Below are 27,844 nucleotides of genomic sequence, written 5' to 3' on the forward strand. Positions count from 1 at the left end.
AGAGGGAGACCGCACAACTGCTTATCTCATTGGGTGGTGAGAAACTGTACAGGGAATCCCTTTACACAGGTCCCACAACATTAGCAAAAAGTTTTTGGGTAAATAACCCAAGGATCACTAAAAAGGGAATGGGACCAATTACACTGATGTCTTTAAAATAAATCTACAAAATATATAAAATGTATATAAGATGGTAGATGGAGGGACCTGTTACAGATTTTGCATCAGAAGCTTCAAGTTGTGTTAGAACCAGTTCTCTTGTTTGATATCTCTAAAGTTTTATGTGAGAAGCATTATTCATAACCTTAGATACAATAGCGCACATTTCTAATAAAGAAAATCACTTCGCACATAACGGTGAGAATTACGCCATATTCACAAATATTGTGCATTGAAATATGAGAATAAGTGCTAGAAAACACCTCCCAAAAAACATTTGTCCTGGCATTCCTTGTGCTTTTACACTTATTATTTGTGATATGCCCATTTTTTTCCTTATACTTTTTTGGGTATATTAAAAGCATGTGAATCTGACAATTGAGTGTGATAGTATTACACAGGGGCCATGCGCCCAAGCGGCTCATGCTGTAAGATTAATGTGGCGCATCTTTCGACACTTCTAACTTTATGCCACCTCTTGGCTGCCTTATTTTAGACCAACTTTTTTTGCAAAAAAATTATGACACAATGTGGCACATGTTAAGCCACACCCCTTCATGCTCGGCCACACCCCTTTAATCTAAGCCAGACCCCTTGCCGAAACAGTGTCAGAAACAGTTTTTAAATGTGTTGCGCGCCTGAATTCTGGCCCAATCTGAATAGTAAATCTGCCCCTCTGTGTGCCACCACATCGTGCTTCAGCACCGTGTTAGAGGGATTTTCTCCCCTAAAAGCGATCGCGTCCAACAGAAAAAAAACTCCATATGAAATCAGAGGCATATGGAGGTACAGTAATGCCACATAGAAGTCTATAGGTGCCGTATTAAGACTCCGTACAACTCAAAGGTTACATGGAGGAGCCATATTACAACCATGTGCATGAGCCCTAATGTTACCAAATTCCGTTCTAATTGTCCATATTTTATCCTTGTGCCATGCTGCAAATCCGATATAAACCTTGGACAAACAGATTTAAGAAAGTTACTATTCAGACTGATGATATCTTCCATTTTGTACAGAATGTTAGAAGAGAAAAACCTAAAAGACATAGCAGGGAAAAAAGCAATATCTTCAACTCCGCAGGCTCCCAGACCTACTTTCAATATTGTTTTGAAAAACTGCAAAATCTTCAATAATAAAACAGCTCAAAGGAAAAAAGTTCCCAACGCCGGCTGCTCGGCCTCATTAATTCATCCCCGGTTTCTTGCAATGAGCTTATATTGTTATTAAGTGCGCACCTGGACACCAAGAAAGTTACTTTACCCAAAGGATTAGTTCCTGGTAACGCGCACACTCCAACTCTGCTGGACCTAATTGCATGGGAATTGCTTGTTTGAACTAATTCGCACCCTGTTGATTAGCGCAGGCGATTGGAGTGCGATTAGCTCTTTTACATGTATTAGCTTTTCTGCTTCCAGTCTTCGTGCTGTCCTGCTTTTAAAATACCAGGTTAACGTTTAACAAGTACAAAGTGCCATCGGCTATGGAGCCTCTGTGATCATACAGGGTAACAGTTTCACAGAACGTGTTAATAGGAAATTTTTGAAACTTTTAGCAGGGTTGTATTTTGCAGAGAGTTCAGGGAGTTATATATGAATATTCTGACATTTACCAACAAGAGATCACCTTTCCTCACACGGACTAGAAGGAAACTGGTTAACATCAAACATCTGCAGATGCTCGTTCATCTGCTGATGGTTCCCCTGTGAACACTCGTCTGCCCGATAATCATCCAGTGTAAAACCCCCTTTAGTTCAACGGGGGAGCCATAAGAGGAAATTGAACCCTGCTAATGCTGCTTACGGCAAACTAAGAATCGGACAGATAAAATTTCAACCCACCCAATCTCTAATGTACCCATATCATTATCTCAGATTATGTCTATGGTTGTCACTACAAGTATAGTTACAATTATCTAAGTAAAGCTAGGAATCTAGTTTGAGAGATATAAACTTTTCCCATCGATACCTGCTGACAATGCTGATCATGTATAATTGCAGTAAAGGGGGTTTTACACAGGAGTATTATCGGGCAGATGAGCTTTAATATAACGCTCGTTGCCGATAATTGCCCAGTGTAAATAGGGGAACGATCAGCAGGTGAACGAGCAAACGCTCGATCATCTGCTGGTCGTATCGTTTTAAAAAAGTAGAATATTATTGTTGTCGGCAGCACATCTCTCTGTGTGAGCTGGAAGACGCGCTGCCGACTTGATAATAATGTATGGGGACGAGCGATCAGAGTAACGACCGCTCGTCCCCATCCATAGCTCCGTCTGACAGGAGCAAACGAGCGCCAATCAACGATGTAAAGACAAATTACCCAGTAAAGACAAATTACTTAGGGCATTTGTACCCAATAACAGTTCTCTAAAGTGAGGATTGGGGAAGGGGAAACTATAACAAGTTTCAGTGTCACCCATCGTTGAGCCACTTTGTCTGCTGAATCTCCGAGAGGTCTACCATTTAAACCAGTTTTGAAGAACTTTTGTCACGGAGCGGGTTAGTGGACCCACTAGGCCGTACCGCCGCAGCGGGGAGGCAGCTGGCCAAACAACAGGACACCCCAGAAATACAATGTCCCGCACAAGGGTACCTGAATAGTCCAGATGGTGGCCGCAGCTCTGGCACAGATGAGATGGGTGCAGCAGATGGCGCCAAACGTGGCGGATGACACAGGAGCCGCAAGTTGTGCCAGACGTGGCGGATTCCTCCGGACGTGGCAGATAACACAGGACGTGGTGGATTCCTCCGGACGTGGCAGATTCCTCTGGACGTTGCAGATGACACAGGACGTGGCGGATTCCTCCAGACGTGGCAGATGACACAGGACGTGGTGGATTCCTCCAGACGTGGCAGATGACACAGGACGTGGCACGACTTGATACTAGGGCAAAGCACGGGAAACAGGAACGGGGAACAAGGTACGGGTAACAACAGGAACGGGAAACACTAAGGGACCATTTGCAAGACAGACTGGGAAAACTAACAACGCTCAGGCATCGAACTAGGGGGCTGGACCCCTCTTATAGCCCATGGTACTCACGGGTCAAAGGTCGTTCAAGATGTCCGGTGCGCGCTGCCCCTTTAAGAGCGGGGACGAGCGTGCGCGCGCACCCTGCGGGCTCCGGTGGAGGTGAGTGTATGCAAGCGCTGGCGTCTCCTGAGGAGGAGGCTGCGGCTGTCAGCGGGAGGCTGGAGCTGACAGCCCGCAGCCATGGACATTACAGTATCCCCCCTCTTACGCCCCCTCTTCTTGGGACCGGAGCGAGAGAGAAACTTCTTTAGAAGAGTAGGGGCATTGAGGTTCTCCTCTGTCTCCCAGGACCTCTCTTCGGGACCAAACCCCCTCCAATCCACTAAATAAAAGGTCTTTCCTCTCACTCTCTTGGTGTCCAAGATCTCCTTGACCTCAAAGATGTCCGAGGAGCCGCTGGGAGCAACCGCAGGGCTGGGAGTCTTGGAATAGCGGTTTAGGATCACAGGCTTGAGGAGGGAGACGTGGAAGGAGTTGGGAATCCTGAGGGTAGGAGGCAGCCGAAGCTTGTAGGCGACAGGGTTGATCTGCTGCAGGACCTCGAATGGTCCAAGGAACCTGGGAGCGAACTTGTATGAGGGCACCTTCAAGCGAATGTTCCGAGAGGACAGCCAGACTTTAGTCCCCGGAAGATACTGAGGCGGCTCTCTTCTCTTAGTATCTGCCTTTCGCTTCATGCGATCTACTGCCAGCAAAATAGAGGACCGGGTCTGTTGCCAGATTTGCAGGAAGTCCCCATATGCAGAGTCAGCAGCGGGAACCTGAGATGAAGTCGACACAGGAAGAGGGACTCTGGGATGTTGACTGTACACAATGTGAAACGGAGTGGAAGTGGTGGACTCACTTGTGTGGTTGTTGTAAGAAAATTCGGCCCATGGTAGAAGCTGTACCCAGTTATCGTGCTGTGAAGAGATGAAGTGGCGGAGATAATTCTCCATGATCTGGTTGATCCTCTCAACTTGTCCATTGGACTGGGGGTGATAGGCAGAGGAAAAGTCCAATCTCACATCCAGGAGTTTACATAGGGCTCTCCAGAACCTTGAGGTAAACTGAACCCCCCGGTCGGACACAATGTGAAGAGGCAAGCCATGCAAGCGGAAGATGTGCTGAATGAAGAACCTTGCCAGACGAGGAGCAGAAGGTAGGCCGGTCAGCGGGATAAAATGAGCCATCTTAGAGAACCGGTCCACCACCACCCAGACAGTGTTACATCCTGCTGAGGGGGGGGAGGTCTGTGACGATGTCCATCGCAATGTGCTGCCAGGGGACATTGAGATTGCTGAAGAGACCCTAGTAGTTGGCAGGTATATGATTAATATTGAAAGAAACAAATGTGCCGGAGCACACTAAAACCCAATTTCCCAACTACTAACTGATTAGTGATAATAAAATATAACTTTTATTAATTTGCCATTAAGATGTCCATGAGGGACACACAATGAACACAAACGGTTAAAAATTATAGCCAATGTCGGTTAGCATTGGGTACAGGGGGGCATTGGGTACAGGCAGAGGTTGAATCAGACCGGCAGGCTTGGAGTGAGTCACTTTGTTAGAGGCACACACCGTGCAAGCAGAGACAAAGTCCAGAACATCCTTAGGTAGCATGGACCACCAAAAGTGACGAGCAATCAGGTCTCGGGTTTTACGGACACCGGCGTGCCCAGCAAGTTTAGAACTATGTCCCCAGTGGAGAATTCTCCTGTCTGCCAACCGAACAAAAGTCCTCCCAGGAGGGATGTCTCTAACCTGCAGAGGATTAGCAGTGACAATGCAGGACGGGTCTATGATGGTCTGAAGGGACTCCACCGTGTCTTCCGTCTCAAACGATCTGGACAGGGCATCGGCCCTCACATTCTTGTCCGCGGGACGGTAGTGGAGCACAAACAGAAAACGGGTGAAGAACAGCGACCAACTGGCTTGACGAGGATTAAGTCTTTGAGCGGACTGAAGGTAAGTGAGGTTCTTGTGGTCGGTGAAGATCAGGATGGTGTGAGCAGCGCCCTCCAGAAGATGTCTCCACTCCTCCAGAGCCAATTTGATGGCCAGCAGCTCCCGATCTCCAATGGAGTAATTGCGCTCAGCAGAAGAAAACAGTCTAGAGTAGTAGCCACATACTACTGCCTTTCCTTTGGAGCTCCTCTGTAACAGAAGTGCACCTGCACCGACAGAGGAAGCGTCCACTTCCAGTGAGAACTGCCGAGATACGTCAGGATGATGGAGGATCGGGGCTGAAGTGAAGGCTCTCTTGAGGCTAATAAATTCGGACTCTGCCTCTGGAGTCCACACTTTGGCGTTCACACCCTTCTTGGTAAGGGTCGAGATGGGAGACGTCAGAGAAGAGAAGTTAGGAATAAACTGCCGGTAGAAATTGGTGAATCCCAGGAAACGCTGTATGGCCCTTAAGCCTTGGGGACGTGGCCACTCCAGGACAGCCTTCACTATCTCAGGATCCACCTTGAGGCCTTGATCCGAGATGATGTAGCCCAGGAAGGGCAGAGAACTCTTCTCAAAGACGCACTTCTCCAGCTTGGCGTATAAATGATTCTCCCTCAATCGTAGTAGAACCTGACGGACATGCCTCCGATGAGTCGTCTGATCTGGGGAGAAAATCAAAATATCATCGAGATAAACAACAACACAGACATAGAGTAGATCTCGGAAGATGTCGTTAACGAACACCTGAAACACTGCGGGAGCGTTACATAGTCCGAAGGGCATCACCAGGTATTCGTAGTGCCTGTCCCGGGTGTTAAATGCCGTCTTCCATTCGTCACCCCGGCGAATCCGGACTAGATTGTAAGCCCCACGCAGGTCTAGCTTAGAAAACATTTTGGCCCCTCGTATGCGATCAAATAGCTCAGAGATGAGTGGCAATGGGTATTTGTTCTTGACTGTGATCAGGTTGAGGCCCCTGTAGTCAATGCAGGGACGAAGGGATCCATCCTTCTTTTTAACGAAGAAGAATCCAGCCCCAGCCGGGGAGGAAGATTTTCATATAAAACCCCTCTCCAGATTCTCCTTGATATAGGCCGACATGGATAGAGACTCAGGCAAGGAGAGAGGATATACCTGTCCACGGGGAAGAGAGGCATTAGAAACCAGTTCAATGGGGCAGTCATAGGTGCGATGTGGAGGCAGCGTCTCAGCCTCCTTTTTGCTGAAAACATCTTCATACTGAGCAAAATGGGGAGGCAGTCCCGACAGCGACTGAGGCAGAGAAGGCTTGACAGGATGGATCTGCAACAGACAACGACCATGGCACTTGGAGCCCCATTGGAGAACCTCTCCAGAATTCCAGTCCAGGACTGGGGCATGTAGTCGAAGCCAAGGCAGGCCCAGCAGAACAGGATTGATGGCCTTGGGCAAAACAAGGAACAAAATAAATTCAGAATGAAGTACTCCAACCTGGAGCTTCAACGGCTTGGTTTTAGAGATAATGGGATCAGGCAGAGGCAGTCCATTAACTGAGGCAACAGCCAAAGATGTCTCCAGGGGAACTGTGGGCAGCTGAAGATGACCCACAAGCTCTTTCTGGATGAAATTTGCAGCAGAACCAGAGTCAAGATAGGAAGAGACTTGATGCGTCCTGTCGCCGGATACCAGGGTCACAGGAATAGTCAATTTGGAAGCGAATCCTCTGTTAGATTCCGTTCCACCTAGGGTTGTCTCTCCAACCAATCCTAGGCAATGGGGTCTCTACGGCCTCTGGGGGCACAGACGCACAATATGGCCTCCATGGCCGCAATACAAACAAAGTCCAGAAGTGCGTCTGCGTTGTTTCTCCTGGGTAGACAATTTAACATAATTACTCTGCATCGGGTCTTCTGGTGGGACGACTGAGGAGGATTGCGGGGCAGCAGAATCCAGCCTGGGAAGTTCTCTCCCCCGGAGAACCTCTTGGGAGCGTTCCCGGATCCTCATGTCGACACGGGAGGCGAGTAGGATAAGATCGTTCAGGGTAGATGGCAGATCGCGAGCAGCCAGCTCGTCCTTGATCCCTGAAGACAGTCCCTGCCAGAATGTAGCCACCAAAGCCTCGTTGTTCCAGGTCAATTCAGCAGCCAGGATACGGAACTGAATGGCATACTCGCCCACAGAGAGGTCTCCCTGGTGTAGGGTCAGCAAGAATGCAGCAGCCGAAGAAACTCTCCCAGGTTCCTCAAAGATCGAGCGGAAGGTCTGTAAGAAGCACTGCAAGTCCCGGGTCTCTGGTTCCTGATGTTCCCACAGAGGATTGGCCCATGCCAGGGCTTTGCCGGTAAGGAGAGAGATGATGAAGGCGATCCTGACGTCATCCGAACAGAAGGACCTGGCATGTAGTCTGAAATGGATCAGGCACTGATTCAAAAATCCCCTGCAGGACCTCGGATCTCTGTCATAGCGTGGAGGTAGCGGCAAGAAACACAGGGGGTTGGTACCAGTACAGACAGGAAGTGTAGCAGGCGGAACCGCAGGAATGGGTGCGGTGATGACTGTGGTTGGAGCGAGCAACCGATGGGCTATGGCGTTCACCGACAGGAGGAGCTGGTCTTGTCGTGACTGGAGATCCTCCATCTCAGCCAGCATGGCTTGTGTAGTCGACGTCTCAGGTTGACCAGCGGGGTTCATGGCCTGAGCGTACTGTCACGGAGCGGGTTAGTGGACCCACTAGGCTGTACCGCCGCAGCGGGGAGGCAGCTGGCCAAACAACAGGACACCCCAGAAATACAATGTGTCGCACAAGGGTACCTGAATAGCCCAGATGGTGGCCGCAGCTCTGGCACAGATGAGATGTGTGCAGCAGATGGCGCCAAACGTGGAGGATGACACAGGAGCTGCAAGTTGCGCCAGACGTGGCGGATTCCTCCGGACGTGGCAGATAACACAGGACGTGGCGGATTCCTCCGGACGTGGCAGATTCCTCTGGATGTGGCAGATGACACAGGACGTGGCGGATTCCTCCAGACGTGGCAGATGACACAGGACGTGGCGGATTCCTCCAGACGTGGCAGATGACACAGGACGTGGCACGACTTGATACTAGGGCAAAGCACGGGAAACAGGAACGGGGAACAAGGTACGGGTAACAACAGAAACGGGAAACACTAAGGGACCATTTGCAAGACAGACTGGGAAAACTAACAACGCTCAGGCATCGAACTAGGGGGCTGGACCCCTCTTATAGCCCATGGTACTCACGGGTCAAAGGTCGTTCAAGATGTCCGGTGCGCGCTTCCCCTTTAAGAGCGGGGACGAGCGTGCGCACGCACCCTGCGGGCTCCGGCGGAGGTGAGTGGATGCAAGCGCTGGCGTCTCCTGAGGAGGAGGCTGGGGCCAGCACTTGCCGACTCGTGGCTGTGGCTGTCAGCGGGAGGCTGGAGCTGACAGCCCGCAGCCACGGACATTACATCTTTCTACTTTAAGGAGAACATATCACCTCTCCTGACATGTCTGTGTTAGTAAATACTTGCATTCCCCATGAAATTGGGGAAATGATTCTGGAGCATAATTTCCTAAAACTTTGCATTGTGCCGGTCCTCTGTTATTCCTACTAGAAATATATGAATAGATTGAAAACTGGGTGTTACCAGTTGGGGGTGTGTCGCTACACAGACTGACACTGTCTAATCAATGCTCACAATAACACACTGTGTAGGGACACGCCTCTTTGACAAGGGCAATGGTAACACCCAGTTGTCAATTTATTCATACATTTCTAGACGGAATAACAGAGGAACGGCACAACGTAGAGTTATAAGAAAAGATTCTATAATATATTCAGTCTGAGAAGAAGAAATTGACATATAAAACTATGGCTGCCCAGTTATTAGTGCCGCACCATGAATTCATATCCAATTAGGGAAACATATCATGTACTTGTCTATTCTACACATAGCGGCATGGGTTTCCTCCAAGTATTCTGATTTCCTTCTTCTCAAGAACTTGGCTCTACCATGTATGAATGTGTGGGTTTCTAAGATAAGGAAAATAAATTGTCAAATCCACGAGGACAGGTATGAATGTGAGAATATACAATGTGGCGTTCTATGTAAAACACTTTGGACTATGTTGGCGCTAAATAATGGGTAATTAAATAAAGTGGGTTGTTGGCGTTTCTATTAAATATTTCTCCCAGAAACTAAATTATTCTAACAAGCCTCTTAATTTTGATACATTGAGATGTGTGATACACACCAGCTCATACGGTGTTACAGCCGCTTAGACTTTCATCAGTTTCTATTTCACGTTTTACCCTTTCGGAGATATATGAAGAGTGTTCGGTGAATGAGCAGCTGTGTTTACACAAACCTCAACACCATTGCGACAAGTTTGCAGGAAGCATTGAGAATTGTGATGGATGTGGCCCGTTATATAAACAGCTGCCGCCATTGTAAGGAACATGAGCGCTGCATTGTACGCTGCCTGCAATACACACATTCAAAGCAGGACGGAGATTTTAAACACAACAGTGTGACTACCCCTTCTGAGCTGCTGATCCTCAAGGAATTTAAAACTATTAATTAAATATAGATTACACCTTATCTGGCTGCTTTATCATTGCACAGGCTCAAAAGTGGAAAATTCAGCACAGGAAGTCCAAATTGAGTCCAGAAAGTAGCTGTTCGTTGGGGTCCATACATTGTAGAACTGTTTTAGTTGTTTGTGTGCCTGCCTGTGACATAGAGGGAAGACTGTGGTCCCCCTGTGTATAGTCTGATCCTGCAGTAACGTTACTCCCTTCAAACATCCCCTTCTTCTTACTAACATACAGGCAGGAGAAGGAGAAGGGGCAGATGGGGGCAATATCAAACGACTGCACAATTTGTAAGAATGGAGACACATAGGCTTACATAGGAAGTTTTGTTTTAAAAGAGGATGTGCCACCACAGACGACCCCTTTCACATACGAGCCCCGCGGTGGTCAGTTCATCTGGGTACAACTCCAAACACACTTGTCAAACAGCTGATTTTGCAGGGGAGGATCTATACATTTCCTTTGCAGTGGCCATGGTGTCGCATTACATGACGGCAATTTAGAGGGGGCGTCCATATGGCCTAATAGGGCATAAAGGCAGGGGTTGTCTTAGTGAGAAAATCCCTTTAATCAAGTGTGAAAGTGATTCAAATGTATTTAAATGATTTGATTTTGTATGAAGAATCCATTTTATATATGGTTTTTTTTGTAAAATCTTCTTATTGATTTTCAAAATAAACAAAACAAATAGTACATATATATATATATATATATATATAAACAAATAAAAAAGCAGCACCATTCAGATGTATATAGGGTGCAATATCCTTGTCCGGACACGTGACCAATGTCCCAAAATTCGTAACAAACTCCAAAATACAAGGCAGCACTCCAGATTTAGTGCTAGCAAGTGGTGATAAAAGTGGTCCTATTTTTTTTACTAAATCTGGAGAGCTGCCTTGTATTTTGGAGGATACATAAAGCTAGAATTAATCGAATATAAACATATCTTAACTTTAATCTCAAATACACCCCCACCCGTCTATGCAAATGGGTCTCAGACGTATATCCAGCATTTTATATGTTGAAGAATAATCTGTTTCTCTGTAAGACAAAATTCATACTGGAATTGTCTGAACACTCACATGTTTATCATTCCTTGTTATGAGAAATGGGTCTGATGTCTCATACTGTCTGGGAACTCATTTATTTACCATTATTTGTTATGAGAATTAGACCTGGTGAAGTTGAAGCTGTAAGATTGTTCTGAGAACTTCATCTTACTTGTGATTGGTTGAGCCCGACCAACTCCCCTTTGTACGTGATTGGCTGAGCTATAGCCACCTTCCCATTTGTAAGTGATTGACTGAGCTCAAGCCTACTCCCCTTTTTTGAGACACTATTGTAACTACATTCTAAAAATAAACCAGAGGAGGATTTTTGGGTATACAAGCATGTCTTTGTGTCTCTTACTTCTCTCCGATATATCGATATAACTAATGGATCTGGGCGAGTGACTCACGGGTGTCCGTTGACACAACCTTCAGTCTACTATATTTTGGGCAGGATTGTGTCAAAACATTGACTCTATTTTTTATGCCAAATAATTGCATTTGTCATGAGAAAAATCCTGGAAACATTTCTATTCGTTCTGAAAACAGTGTCTTTTCCCTTGCGTTCTTGTTTAATTGTCTTCTCACTTACATTACAATGTAAATAAAAAGACAGACTTGCTGTTCTATGCCAATTATATGATCATATTATAGGATTTATAATGGTACTGTGAAATATATGGATAGGCCCCTGGTTTATTTTGTCTTCATATACTATAAAGGCAGTGAGCGCTGATGAGAAGGAAAATCTAAAGGTTGCCCCATCTGCCGTACATGATCTGAGGGAAACTATGATTACAGGAGCCCCTGAGATGTCTGAGCAGAGGGGTCACTCAGCGAACAAAATGTGATGGACGATTTAATGACTTAGGCAGGAAATCAAGTTGTCCCCCGAGTGGAGGAAACGAAGGAGGGAACCTGTAATAATGGCTGTTAACTTTAGATTAATAAACATCAGTTCCTCTGCACAGAAGTGTATAACTAACTACGGCCTCAACGGCAACTCCCCAGACGGCATTGTACTATGTCTCTAATTAACGCAGAACGGGTTCCCTTGTCTTTCCATGGAATATAATGAGACAATCTGTTTAGAGGCACATTATACACAACCTAAGTGGCAGCCAAATGTAAGCTAGTCTCAACTTCAATTTTCAGACTTGTCCATCAAGCAACGCCAGGATTCATCATTGGTCACAGAGAAGTATCCATAAAACCCATTGTGTTACTAGTTATTATGGACAAGAGGCAAAATATCACCAACTGCGGAGGAAGCCATCTCCCCGAAAAAATCACCAGCCTACAAATCAAGGGTATAAATAGCATAGGCACTTATGGGGCCATAGAAGGAAGGGGAAAATTCAACCAGCCCTATTTACCTTTCCTATCGGCTCTGTGAACCTTCAAAGGGCTCTTCTTTTCACATTGAGGCCTTATTCAGAAGAGCGTAAAACTCATCCGCGTGCTGTACGTGGAAATCACTCACAGCACACGGACCTATTGATTTCAATAGGGCCGTTCACACATGCAGGAGTTTTCTGGCAGCGAGAGTCCGTTGCGTGAAACTCGCTGCATGTCCTAAATTGGTGCATTTTCACTGAAGTCAATGGGTGCGTGAAAACCACGCACAGCACATGGATACACATCCTTGAGCTGTGCGTGATTTGCGCATCAATTCCATTGTAAAAAGAAAAAAAAAAGAAGTGCTTTGCAAATGCGTGAAAAACACATGCCACTCGCAAAGCACACTGATGCAATAACGCAACGCACACGGACAGATTCACGTGCCTTTTTTACTCACGTAAATCTGTCACGTTTGTGTGAATCTAGCCTAACAGAAACAGCTTTCAAGTTGGGAAAGGGGGCGAAGTTTGAAGTGTCTCGCCATCCTTCTCCCCTACTAGAAAAGCAACAAGTACCAGGCCCTCCTATACCAGGATGGTGTTTTTTATGAAACAGCAGGTGGTGCCATTTGAATTTTTGCCATGGGGCTTCTCTGCTGTCCCTGATTCCAATAAAATTATTATTATGATTATTATTACAGAGGATTTCCACACAAAACTCTTAAGGCACATGGATGTCATAGAGGAGGGTTCCCTACTTGGAACCTCCTTTATGTGCCAAATGGAGGGTCGTTCTCTGAGAGCTGATCGCTGGGGGTAAGAGAAGACAGACTGACCGCCACACCAGCTTCTTTTTGAAAAGGAGTTTTCTTCATGAGACAGCCCCCTAAAGAGCTGTCAATTAATTGTTGACGCTTGTCCCCATCTGAATAATGTTCCTCAGGAATGTCCCAGTCTTCAGGCTTCTCAACGTTTATGACTTTATCCATTTTGTTTCTGGTCTTCCTATATTTCCCATCAAGTTCAATAGTCTTTTCCAGTGAACTGGCTTTTCCAAAAATATGTCTAGAAGATTACTTCAAAGTGGTCCTAGAATAGTGACAGAAGACCCGGTGGATCCAATACCCTGTTGATGACCATTATGATCTTTCTGAAATACAGTACGGACATCAAAACCAAAAGGGAAAATGTTGACCTCACAGGGATATCAGGTGGAAATGTTGGTTCTACCAGTGATATTTGGTATTATTCAATACCAGAGCTAAAACTGACCATAGACATTAGATTTTAATCTGACCATCAGGATGCCAGACAGAATTGGCAGATCAGGGACAAGATTAAAAGAAAATGTGGTAAAAAACAAAGGGGGAGATTTATTAAGACTAGGATTTCATACGGATTTTGCATCTTTTGGCTGGCCATGTGGTGTAACAATTGCGGCTGCAGCCGTGGCCAATCTCTCTTGTTTCCCTTTTCCCCCTGTTTAGACATAAAATAAAAATGTTCACCGTTCCACTTCTTCACTTATCTCCTAGGGCTTTCGCAGCAAGTCGCGGTGCATTATAAGCGACGCAGTACTCAACGTCCTGAGTGCTACGTCACATGCAATGTCCTGATGCTGCCCGGATTCAGGACCTTGTATGTGTCTTGGCCTGCTGTGAAAGCCTTAGGGGATAAGGGGGGGTAGCGGAGCGGTAAGGATGTGGGTAGTCTGATTGGGGGGAGGTATGGGGTCTAGCATGGGACTCTACCTTGTTACGCCCCATAGTGTGAAATCTAGGAGCTGGCGTAGATTTCCACTATAATTTACGCTGGTTTCTAGTGTAAATTATAGCAAATTTGTCGGGCCGCTGGTGGACCCATTTTTCAAACGTGCCGTTAGCATTGTAAACTGCCTAAAAGTCGCAATCTCCCCCGCAAATTGCGGCTTTTGGACCTTTCGCGACACTTCTATGCCAGAAAACTGGTGTGGGAGGTTAATAAATTCTCCCCAAAATGCGCTAAGTGCAGAGTGGCAACATTCATTAGCATTAAAAATATGCACTATTTTAGCACCAGTGTGAACTAGACCTAATAAGTTAAAAAGGAACAAATCATATAATATAGTCTATATCAGAGGTGTAGGTATAGGGGATGTAGAGTTGGGTGCCCAGTCCCTCCGACAAGTAAGACGACACCAGTATTATAAGTGCTTGGGAGGTCCCTGATACAGATTTTGTATTGGGACCTAGGAGCTTCAAGTGACACATCTGATCTGGTTCTTTCTTTATTAATCTACAAGACAGAAACGTGATGTATTGTCCGTATCTGTAGATAGTGGAAAATAAATGTTCCCATTGTATAAATAATACGTAAAATTTAACCTCTTTAACAAACCTGACAAAAAAAAAGAAAAAATTGTGGGGGAGGGGTGCTGCGTTACTGGTTGTATTGTAAGGTAAATGACCTTCTGAAATCCTAATTGTGAAATCTGTTAAAGTTACATAATCCTCAGCCCATACTGATCTTATCACGTGGATTACCGGCAGGTCATGACATTATTCTACAATGTGACAGACCGACATCTTCACAGTTCTCTACCCAGATAAACGCACTGAAATAATAAGGAAATTCTCGAAACATTGGGCCTTATGTACAAAACTAGTGCAGGCAAAAACCGGAGATGTTGCCCATAGCAACCTATCAGAATTCAGCTATTATTTTATAAAAATGAAAGCAATAATCACATTGGTTGCTATGGGCAACACCTCCAGTTCTTGTCTGCAATAGTTTTATGAATGAAGAGCATTGTCTATCCTTTATGGCTGTGGTATCCAGCCTGTGGCTATGGAAATATTTCACAACAGCTGGAAAGCCACAGGTGGAGACCACATTTTTATGGGCTTTTTAGCCTTGAAGAGGATAGCCCAAGATTGAAATTCATCACCTATCCCCAGAATAGGTGTTGTCTGATCGGTGGGGGCCCGACCACTCGGATTCCCACCGATCAGGAGCATGAAGGTTTCGTGTACCTTGTTTGAAAGGAGCGGAGGCCGAGCTTGCATGCTGCTGCCGCTCTATTTAACGTCTTTGGGACTGCTGATGAAATACCCATGCATTTCAATGGGGCTGTTCACACGACCGCTGTGTCAACGGAGCGTGTGAACGCTTCAGTGAAAAATAGGACATGTCCTATTTTACTGCGTGTCACGCATCCCTCTATAGACTGTAGTCTGTGGGGGATCCGTGACAACGCGTCCTCCACGGATCCACCTCGGATGTGGAAAATGGCAGTTTTTCACGTCCGAGGTGGGCTACATTCGTGTGAAGGAGCCCTAAGGCCATGTTCAGACGTGGCAGAAATTTTCCGCTGCAAATGTTGGTGCAGATTTGGGGCAATTACGCAAAGAACCTGCACCAACATTTGCATATTTGACCGGTAATTCAGGCGTTGCGGATATCACAGCGGACTTGCCACAAATTTTAGTTTTTGCATTGCAGAGGCTGAAATCTGCAGTGAAATTCCGCTTCTTCTCCACAATGGAATGAGCTGCTGCGTAGGGGAAATTCTGCACCTCAGCCTGATTTCCAAACAGTTATTTTCTGCAACGTCTGAACTAAGTTTCCTAAAAATGTATAGAAAGAAATGAAAAAAAACGGCTGCTGCAGAATTCCACTGCGGACTGTCCACAACGGAATTCAACAGCAATTCCGCCACGTGTGAATGTGCCCTAAGTCTTGGAATGAAATAGTGGAATTACTTGATATAATAAGACCTATGGGGACTTTAATTATATAGTATTGAGTCCTCTGTAATTTTACAAAAAAATCACCTCCCATTTCAATTCAATTGCAATGTCCATTACATGAGTAATCTGTATAAATGTGCATTATTAGTTTATAAAGCATCTGCTAAGCTATTTCCTTTGACAACTTGTGCACCCAGTCTACTCTAGACCACTTAAATATTCGTACATATGTCCATTTAGATGCATTCAAAACGTGAATTATTATCATTCGGATACAATATTTCTCACTTAAATTATCATAAAATTATGAGGAAATGACGAATGTGGCAGAGCAATAATGGCACATTACAGATGACACAATGGTGCAATAGGAACGGTGATTAGTGAGGACCTCTTGTGGCCATACCTTGAACTACGCATTCATATCTAGTGACATTTTAAGGGTATGTGCACACACACTAATTACGTCCGTAATTGACGGACGTATTTCGGCCGCAAGTAGTGGACCGACCACAGTGCAGGGAGCCGGGCTCCTAGCATCATACTTATGTACGATGCTAGGAGTCCCTGCCTCTCCGTGGAACTACTGTCCCGTACTGAAAACATGATTACAGTACGGGACAGTTGTCCTGCAGAGAGGCAGGGACTCCTAGCGTCGTATATAACTATGATGCTAGGAGCCCGGCTCCCTGCACTGTGTTCGGTCCGGTACTTGCGGCCGAAATACGTCCGTCACTTACGGACGTAATTAGTGTGTGTGCACATACCCATACAGCGACAGATGCATTTGCAGTTAATGATTCTGTCATGTAAAAGAATTGTGAAGAGTCTCCTAAGTGCCGGGGGCCACAGCTTCCCTCAGAGATTACAGCTCATGTTAGGATACTGTTTTATTGTGGATCCTGGAAAATAATGTATAAGGGTATGTTCACACGCAAACTCAAAAACGTCTGAAAATACAGAGCTGTCTGATTTTCAGAGGCTTTTTTAGCCACTCGCGATTTTCGCAGCGATTTTTACGGCTGTTTTTGGCGTTGTTTTCTATAGAGTCTATGAAAAACGTCCCAACAAGTATCCTGCACTTCTTTTTCGCGGCCGTTTTTTTACGCGGCCGTGTAAAAAAATGGCCAGTCGGAACAGAACGCTGTTTTTCCCATTGCAATCAATGGGCAGATGTTTGGAGGCATTCTGCTAACGATTTTTCGCCAGTTTTTCGGCCATTTACGGCCTGAAAAAGGGCCGAAAATAGCCCGTGTGAACATACCCTAAAAGTACTTTTGCATGACCTGATTTTCTGGTCCAAAATGGTACATTTATATGCAGCAATGATCGGGAGTATGGGGAACAACGATCATTAATACGATCATTCGTGACAAAAAAAAATACCTTAACATTTTTTTAAAAAAAACAACATACGCCTGACCCCTTAAAGAGGTTGTCCAGTTTCAGCTAATTGGGGTTATACTTCTGTGCAATAAAAAAATTAAACAATTTCCAATATACTTTCTGTATTAATTCCTCACTGTTTTCAACATCTCTGCTTGCTTTCATTCAGTAGAAACACTCATAGTCTACTTTCAGGGAAATCAGTCCTGGTAATGTAACGACCACACAATGTGGAACTGATACAAAAAGTATATTGGAAAATTGGATAACTTTTCATTATACAAATAAAATAAGATTTCTTTGCAGAGACTAGACAACCCCTTTAATGCAAGCATTTGCTCTTTTAAAATGATCTATTCTACAGAACCCTTAAAAAAGTTAAATATATGCCAAAAAAAGGGCATATGTTTTTTTTTTGTATTTTTTCAAATACACTTTTTAATGTATTTTTTTTAAGCCAAATCCATGTTGCACGCAGTGGCGTAGCTATAGGGGTCGCAGCGGTCGCAATTGCGACTGGGCCTCGAAGCCAGGGGGCCCGCGGCCCCCTGCAACACATCAATAAAATGTTAGTATAGTAACTGGGGCCGTGGGCCCCTGTTACTACAGTAACTGATCTTCCTGCTTCCGGAGCGCAGCGGAGGTCCTAACGTCACAATGCTATGCGCTGCGCACAACATCCCGACCCTGGATAGAGTCAGGACCTCCACTACGGCTGAAGAGGAGGGTAAGATTAATATCCCTGTCTGCTGAAGCTGATTGGCGGGGTCCGACTCCCGGGAGCCGGCCAATCGTACGAGAGCTGCTTCCCCTTCATTCCGGTCACTTGCTCGCACTGTGAATCCGTGTCGGCGATTCACAGTGTGACTGAGTAAGTGAAATAAAGGGGAAGCAGCTCTCGTACGAGTGCTGCGGCCACTTCAAAACAGCTGATTGGCGGGTCCCGGGAGTCGGACCTTGACCCATCAGCTATTGATGGCCTATCCTGTGGATCCTGAGGATAGGCCATCAATGTTTAGGGACTGGACAACCCCTTTAAGCCTACGGATGTAGCAGGCTTAGAGGGCCCATGAGACAGGATCACAGATTGTGTGATCCTGTCTGCTGGCCCCTGTATCTAAGCCAATCACATGGTAGGCTTGGATACAGGGCCCATGTGTGATCCTGTCTGATAGGCCCTGTATATGAGCCTACCACATGGTATGCTTGGATACAAGTCTCCAGTAGACAGTAATCTTATACTGTATAAGATTACTGTCTGCTGGACCCTGTATCTAAACCTACCTTGTGGTAGGCTTAGATACAGGGTCCAACAGACAGTATCACACATGGGCCCTGTATCTAAGCCTAACACATGTGTTACTAATCTTTTTTTGTGTTTGTGGTTCGGTTAGGTGGTTCGGTCGTTGGACTATGTCGGATTCCAGGACTACTTCAATGACGGCTTTTTTATTATCAATAAAATGGTTAATGAGGGTTGGTGATGGAATCGGAAACCTTTGGTTTCCATTTGTATCAGTCAGGGTCCCGTTCCAACGAAAAGCTCAGACGGAACGTCGGAATGGGACCCTGGCGCAGATGTGAACGAAGCCTAAGACATTCACAAATCAGCCCTACTGCAGACATGTAGTCCCTGCCAGGTACAATAATGTGATAGAAATCTAGTTTAATCAGTGCCCAGGATTATATATCTTAAATATGTTTTGTACTGTAATCAGTAACCAGAATTTCCCAAATGTCACAAGCATTGAGTACAATAATCAGTAATCAGAATTTCTCTTATAATCTCAGCCTTTCAATAAAGTAATCAGTATCCAGAAATTTCTAAATAATCTGAGGTATTTGGTACAGTAATGAGTAACCAGCGCTGTGTAAATAATCACCTACATTCAGCAAAGACTAATCAGTAACCAATATTTACCAAATAAACCCAGACAACGCCCCCACGAGAACAGCCAATCAGAGGCCTAGGGCCGATATACCTCATATGACATCACCTTCCCTTATAAGAACCACCCTCCCGGTGATGTCAGAACAGTATTTTTTATTAGTTGATGTTTATAATCTGCAGCAGCAGTTGAAAAAAATCTGAAGAACATATTATTGTGGATTGAGGCAGCTCTGAGGATAAGCGATGGCTCCAATTTTAGCAGATAACAGCAGCTCAAACTTGCCTGAAAGGGACAATTATGTAAAGTAAGTGCATGATGTGGAAGAGCGGGAAATAGTGAATAAACGCTAAATGAGCTATAAAAGGCTAAGAATTATGTCTGCCCTCAGATGTGCTGCCAGCGGTGCCATCTCTGCCTGATCTGTACTCTTTTTGCCTGTGGATATCATGTATTTTTTATCTGGATAGAAATGGGCACTAGTAACATAATCTACATGATTGGTAAAAAAAACAACTATTATGTCATCCCATAGAAAAACAGCAGAGTGTTGCTGCAAATTTTTGTCAATTGTATTTTTTGTTTTTTTACGTTTAATATGGAAAATCTTCTTCATACTTTTTTCACACACTGATCACATATTTATTTCTTCCCCCCTTTGCCCTGTTGATAAATCTACCATAGGCTAACAAATAATAGGGGCACGTATCATCCTTTTGCATGGCTTTTCTGTTGTCATTTGTGACATTTTTCTATGTAAAGACAGATTTATTGTTTTATATGCGCCTTTCTCAATCACTTTTGCGATGTCCTCGTCATTTTTCATTGTTGTCTAGCAAAGCTGGCGTGGCTTTCCTGGAGTGAGTAAGGTCGGCACATTTATGATTTGCGACTTTTTAGTGCAACTTGATCACATCACAGAGGTGGCGGAAATTGACATAGAAGAACCAATAAGAGACGATATCCAGACACCAAAGATAAAATAAACTATACCTAAGCTAAGTGACTCAGGAGTCCAGATTCCCCTCCATCCCCCACAGTTGTCTAGCAACTATAAATTATATATTAGCCATGTTACAATGGTGTTTAAAAATAATTTTAAAAAAAACCACATACCCACCGATCCCCCGCTGCTGCCGTCCCAACTAAAAAGATGAGCCAAATTCACATACACTGTGCAGCACTTAAGTCAATTTTGCGCAAAATTTACAGGTGCAAAATACTACTCCTAGACATAAAACTGTCTTTAAGAAATCCTCTCATGATAAATGCCCCTATTGATTCAGCCCTGCCAACATTTTTAGAACATTCGTGTAAAAAAAAAAAGTGGTGCAGGGACCCAAATAACATAATTTTCAAAGTATTTGCTCCAGAAATCTGATGTAAATATACCAGCCCCAATGCATTTTGGATTGTTGTATTTTTGGGGTCTTTTTGACTCATGGTCTGAGGGTGGCATTTTTATTGAGCGTTTTTCTCAGAGACATCAATTGTAACAAAGACTGAACACGCCCTGTTGATGAATCTGGCAAAGACTCAAAATAACGCCAGGTTGTTTGAAAAGTGCTAGAAAATGTTCATAAAGGAGTAGCACTCAGCGCGACTCTGAAGTCTTGCCCACTTTTCAGACACATTCATTTGGGTCCGAAAAAGTAGCACAGGGGTTTTGTAAAAATGTAGTTCAGCCCAAAAAGAAAAGAAGGTTCACTGAAATGACAACTGAGTAAAAAGATATCTTTAATAGTAACTAGTTTAAAAACAGGGGTAACACACCACTGTGACATAAGCCCCACCGTGAAAATAAAAAATGTATTAAACAAAAAAACAAAAAAACACTGAGTTATTATGATACCTATATCTCTGTGTTTAAACGATATTAGTAGGAATCAGCATATACCCAGGGCACAACAGTAGTACAAACCCTAATTGAAGCATAGGTGTCCGACAAAATCGGATCTCCTAACGCTGGGTGTAACACAATATAGTTGTCCCCAATGCACACATTCCATAGACATTAAACGACCCTACGCGTTTCAGATACTCATCCTCAGGGGTCCGTATCTTGGTAACTCTGGCCTCATCACCAGCGATATTAGTATTCAACAGCGGATATTCCGCTGTGCGTCACGGGAAGATGCACGTATCGATGTCAACGGCATACTTCATTGCAGGCGCTAGGTTACTATAAACGCTAAACTCCACCCATCGTATTCGGCGGCAACACATGAATTGACCAATCACAACACCCTCTCGATTCGTGACACCTGCCCATGTGACCCCCCGCCGTCAGCTGACAGCCAAGGGTCATCATCGGCCGCATCATGCCGAACGCGCAGGCGCAGTGGAAGCCAAGGACGTATCGCCCGGACTGCCAAACACGAGGAGGTAAGCGCTAAAAGATGATGTGTTATAGGTATATCTTGCGGGACAGTATAACACCGCAAGTGGGCAACCTCACAAAGCAACTCAAGAGAAAATAAACACATATGAGGTGGACGAAGTTGCTGAAGTCCCTATTCCTTAGAAAAACTGACAAAACGATCTCTTTGTGTGTTGGCTAATCAGTGTAGCCATCTCAAATAGGTAATGCAAAAATGCAGATAAACATTCACCCACCCCAAGGTAAGCCACCTATAGGGGGATGGTATCACACATTTAGATAAAACATGTATAATTGGTCTGCTCATTTAAACCTGCTGGTTGTATACATTCCAGTCTATGGATCCATTGCGCTTCCTTCCGTAAAATCAGGTTGTCCCAGTCCCCTCCTCTATTCGGGATTATGTCAATTGTAAGACAGCAGGAGTAGTTTACCTAATCACATGCCCATGCCCCCTAAATTATGTGGGTAAAACAGCACGACAATTTCGTCGTCGTATTAGGGAGCATGTTGGAGATATTATCCATGGTAGGGACACTCCAATATCCAAGCACGTGCATGCTAAACACCAAGGCCAGGCAGCAGTGTTAAAGTTTCAAGCAATTGAACTCGTCAGACCCCCCAAAAGAGGAGGGGACTGGGACAACCTGATTTTACGGAAGGAAGCGCAATGGATCCATAGACTGGAATGTATACAACCAGCAGGTTTAAATGAGCAGACCAATTATACATGTTTTATCTAAATGTGTGATACCATCCCCCTATAGGTGGCTTACCTTGGGGTGGGTGAATGTTTATCTGCATTTTTGCATTACCTATTTGAGATGGCTACACTGATTAGCCAACACACAAAGAGATCGTTTTGTCAGTTTTTCTAAGGAATAGGGACTTCAGCAACTTCGTCCACCTCATATGTGTTTATTTTCTCTTGAGTTGCTTTGTGAGGTTGCCCACTTGCGGTGTTATACTGTCCCGCAAGATATACCTATAACACATCATCTTTTAGCGCTTACCTCCTCGTGTTTGGCAGTCCGGGCGATACGTCCTTGGCTTCCACTGCGCCTGCGCGTTCGGCATGATGCGGCCGATGATGACCCTTGGCTGTCAGCTGACGGCGGGGGGTCACATGGGCAGGTGTCACGAATCGAGAGGGTGTTGTGATTGGTCAATTCATTTTGTTGCCGCCGAATACGATGGGTGGAGTTTAGCGTTTATAGTAACCTAGCGCCTGCAATGAAGTATGCCGTTGACATCGATACGTGCATCTTCCCGTGACGCACAGCGGAATATCCGCTGTTGAATACTAATATCGCTGGTGATGAGGCCAGAGTTACCAAGATACGGACCCCTGAGGATGAGTATCTGAAACGCGTAGGGTCGTTTAATGTCTATGGAATGTGTGCATTGGGGACAACTATATTGTGTTACACCCAGCGTTAGGAGATCCGATTTTGTCGGACACCTATGCTTCAATTAGGGTTTGTACTACTGTTGTGCCCTGGGTATATGCTGATTCCTACTAATATCGTTTAAACACAGAGATATAGGTATCATAATAACTCAGTGTTTTTTTGTTTTTTTGTTTAATACATTTTTTATTTTCACGGTGGGGCTTATGTCACAGTGGTGTGTTACCCCTGTTTTTAAACTAGTTACTATTAAAGATATCTTTTTACTCAGTTGTCATTTCAGTGAACCTTATAATTAAATTTCTTTATATTGTGGGAGCACAATTAGATTTCTATCTAACTATACAGTGAAATTATATTTAATTTATACAGTTAATAATTTTGTTTTATCTGGGTATGGCAGCCTTTGCACTCTCAGATTTAAACACAGAAGGGTGGATGAGTGAGGCCAAAAGCGTTTTCTCTGAATGTGAACTGGTGTATACAGTTCAGGGTGCGTCTCTTAAATCTACCTTGATCAGGGGACTGTAGAGTGCGTACACTCCTACCGGGGGGGGAAGTGGCTTCACCTACTCACCTTCCCCATTAATGGCCATACCTTTTCCCAAACCCCCTGTCCCTCTAATAAGACTCAGACACTTGGGTTGGATAAATTTGGCCACAGCAGCCATTTTATTTACAAACAAACATCAAGAACAACAATTTACAAATAATAATAACAATGGAAGGGGAGTCCTTGGAGCTACAAAAGTCTGTCACGAAACAGCCCACCTGCATAGTATTTTACTCCCAGCCGTCACCCTACTGGCTCAGGGGCACCGTTATACCTGCAGTTGGCTGACCTCAACCGCAACCACTCCCCGGGACACCACCCAGCGGGAGCCCAAATTGACCACTCCCCGGGACACCACCCAGCGGGAGCCCTAATTGACCACTCCTCGGGACACCACCCAGCAGGAGCCCAAATTGAGCAGACTACCAACCATAATAAATTGGGGAGGGACCATACCCCCTATGAATCCCCCCCCCACAGTAATTTACCACCAACTCCAAGGACCCCCAATCCGCCATACAACTGCTGCGACATTGCAAAACTGTTCCACAGCATCCTCTGGTACCTGCGGAAAAACAAAAACAACGAGCAACAAAGCGAAATACCAAAATAGTCACACAGATGAACACATCATTTTGGGAGGGAGGGTGGGACAAGCTTCCCTGTGCTGTTACTAAAGATGGCGACGCCTTTCCCTCTCCTACCCTTAAGTAAACTGACCTCGCCCCCCTCACATCCGCCCCCTCCTAACCACACCCCTAACTCCTTAACTCCTTCCCTTCCTAACATCCCTGATCATGGTGGCCTCCCCCTATGGCATTCTGCCGGGTCCAGCCTGTACTTGATCAGGGGACTGTAGAGTGCGTACACTCCTACCGGGGGGGGAAGTGGCTTCACCTACTCACCTTCCCCATTAATGGCCATACCTTTTCCCAAACCCCCTGTCCCTCTAATAAGACTCAGACACTTGGGTTGGATAAATTTGGCCACAGCAGCCATTTTATTTACAAACAAACATCAAGAACAACAATTTACAAATAATAATAACAATGGAAGGGGAGTCCTTGGAGCTACAAAAGTCTGTCACGAAACAGCCCACCTGCATAGTATTTTACTCCCAGCCGTCACCCTACTGGCTCAGGGGCACCGTTATACCTGCAGTTGGCTGACCTCAACCGCAACCACTCCCCGGGACACCACCCAGCGGGAGCCCAAATTGACCACTCCCCGGGACACCACCCAGCGGGAGCCCTAATTGACCACTCCTCGGGACACCACCCAGCAGGAGCCCAAATTGAGCAGACTACCAACCATAATAAATTGGGGAGGGACCATACCCCCTATGAATCCCCCCCCCCACAGTAATTTACCACCAACTCCAAGGACCCCCAATCCGCCACACGAACATACTTAGACACCTTTAAGTATGCGAGCCCCCACCCAACGAGAGGGCCCTTTCGATACCTTCCTGCAGGCGCAGAGTCCACAGGTCGATCCCCACGGCCGTCAGGTGCACACCATCACCTAGCCAATAATTACCCTGGCCATCCTCGAAGTCATAATGACGCACGAAGACCCCCCCATTTCTCACCACGAAACCCGAAACTGCCCGATTAACCTTAACCCTGGCTTTATTCAACCGCTGCACCGATCTAGCATGCCGCCAAACCTTCCGCGGGACAATCTCTGACCACACCACCTTAATAGCCGGGAAAACGGACCATAACCTGAGTAGATCGTATTTTATATCCCTGATCAATTCCCGAAAAGGACGACTACCCAAATCGTTACCCCCGACATGTAACACCAAGACATCCGGGGCCCTGTCCATCAGCGCAAACCGATGCACGTCCGGCAACACCCGACTCCACAGCATCCCCCTACTCCCCAGCCACCGCACGACTACATCCTCCCGCCGAAAACCCAACTGCCGCCCGTCTGGACGAACATCCGCCCGCTCCGCCCCCCAATGAACGTAGGAATGCCCGACGATCCACACCAATCGGCCCGCGGGTCCTGAAAAATAAAACCACTGATTAACAAAACGAGTAAGGATGCAAGCGAAACATGGAGGAGGAGAGAAAAACGATGAGGGGAGCCGGAGGGAGTGTAGAGAAGGAGGGATTACGACTGGACTATCATATAAACTGAGGGCGCACATACAGCTGGAAGCGGCGGGAATCCCATCGACCTATCTGCTTTACCACTTCCTCACCCAACCCCCATGCCACCGCCTCCGTCGCTGCCCCAATCCGAAAAGAATGGGGGGAAAACAACGCCTCCTCCAGTCCCAACTTCCGCAGACACCTACGAAAAACCCACGTAAACTGATACCGGGACATAAAGGACCCATCCTCATGACACAACAACTGTCCCCTACGCACCGTTGAGACCTCTCTGAACCCCGCAAAGCAGGCGACCGGGCACATCCTGACCCCCTTGGCCACCCCCAACACCACTCTCTTACCCCGACCCCCTTGATCCGTCTTAGACCGCCGGATCCAGAATTCCACACTCCGATCCGTTACCAACACATCTTCCATTCTCAACCCCCCAGGTCTCCTTGTGCTGGGAGCCACCAGCTCCCCGACCCTCAGGGCCCCAAAAAATGCCCACGAGAATGCCAACCTATACAGGGTCACCTCGTAGCTGGAAAAACAAATGTCACACAACACCCCCCACAACTGTTCCAACAACATAAACGACACAGGGCGCCGCCGATCCGGCAACATCCTCCCTCTCCTGTACCCCCTCAGGGCCTGGCCAACCAAAAAACTTTTTGTAACATCCGTGTACCCCCGGACCTTAAAACCAAAAGCCAGGGCTGCCACAAAACGATTCACCTTGGACACTGACCAGCCCGCGATAGAGACTTGCCCCAGAAAAACTAACAACGCCACCACCCGATCCTCATCCGTCACTACACCCTCCAGAACTGCCAACCAACTCTCCCACTCCCGCCACGCCGAATCATAAGCAGCCCAAGTACCCTGCGCAAGCGAAGCCTGAATCAAACCTCCTGCGGCTCGTAACCCAGCCCCCACAACCATTCCGGGCAAGCGATCCCGTCCTCCTCCGCGTCCGGAGCCACCATCCTGAACCGCTCCCACTGCAAGCGAGAAAGAGAATCTGCGATGTCATTTTTGATCCCTGGCACATGAACCGCCACAACCCAAGCGTTCAAAGACAAGCAACGTAAAACAAGGTGCCTCAAAAGCCGGACGACCGGGGGGGATGACGCTGACACGTTGTTAATGGCCCCCACTACGCCCAAGTTGTCACAATGGAACCGTACCTTGCTGTCCCGAAACCTCTCACTCCAAATTTCCACCGCCACTACTATGGGAAACAGCTCTAGGAATGCCAGGTTCTTCACCAAACCCAACTCCGCCCATTCCTCAGGCCACCGCGCCGCGCACCACTGACCCTTGCAGTAAGCCCCAAATCCCACGCCCCCCGCAGCATCTGTAAACAGCTCCCAATCCACGCTGTCAACCACCGGGGCCATGATCAAGGACCTCCCATTATAACGATGCAAAAACTCAAACCAAACTGCCAAATCTGCCCTCAGCGTCTGTGTCAGACGAATGAAATGATGAGGGGCTGTCACCCCAGCCGTCGCTCCCGACAGCCGCCTGCTGAAAATCCGGCCCATGGGCATAATCCTGCAAGCAAAGTTAAGCTTACCCAATAATGACTGTAAAGCACGTAACGTGATCTTACGCAAATGTCTAGCCCGGTCCACCTCCGCCCGTAACGCTACCAATTTATCTTCCGGGAGCCGACACTCCATCCTCAAAGAATCAATGGTGATTCCTAAAAAGACCAGACAGGAGCTAGGTCCCTCCGTTTTGTCCTGGGCCAAAGGCACACCGAACCTCTTTGCCACCCACTCTATCGTGTTCAACAACGTAGCACAAACCGAAGACCCGCCTGGACCAACACACAGGAAATCATCCAAGTAATGTATGACCGATGAGACCCCCGCAACCTCACAAACCACCCACTCCAGGAAAGAACTAAAAGCTTCAAAATAGGCACAGGAAATAGAACACCCCATAGGGAGGCAGCGATCCACAAAATAAGCCCCGTCCCAATAACATCCTAACAGCCGTATGCTGTCAGGATGCACAGGGAGGAGGCGAAAGGCCGACTCAATATCCGTTTTTGCCATTAATGCACCCACACCATAGCGGCGCACCCACGCAACTGCCGCATCAAACGACGTGTAAGCCACCGAGCAAAGTTCCGGAGAAATCCCATCATTAACCGATCGCCCCCTCGGGTAAGATAAATGATGTATGAGCCTAAACTTATTCGGCTCCTTCTTAGGCACCACCCCCAGTGGTGACACCACCAGCTCTGGTAAAGGGCAACTCTCAAACGGACCTGCCA

General features: G+C 46.2%; 1 protein-coding gene across 1 annotated transcript in view; it reads left to right on the forward strand.

Moving 5' to 3' along the window:
- The first annotated feature begins 19,277 nt into the window (after positions 1 to 19,277).
- The window catches only part of UPP2 (uridine phosphorylase 2), a 39,085-nt gene continuing 30,518 nt past the window's right edge, over positions 19,278 to 27,844 (forward strand). The window contains exon 1 of the mRNA XM_075829312.1: positions 19,278 to 19,414. Coding sequence (XP_075685427.1) covers positions 19,353 to 19,414 — 62 coding nt within the window. The 5' untranslated portion in view covers positions 19,278 to 19,352. The remainder of the gene's footprint in view (positions 19,415 to 27,844) is intronic.

This window comes from Rhinoderma darwinii, chromosome 6 (genome assembly GCF_050947455.1).
Source record: "Rhinoderma darwinii isolate aRhiDar2 chromosome 6, aRhiDar2.hap1, whole genome shotgun sequence".
Classification (NCBI taxonomy): Eukaryota; Metazoa; Chordata; class Amphibia; order Anura; family Rhinodermatidae; genus Rhinoderma; species Rhinoderma darwinii.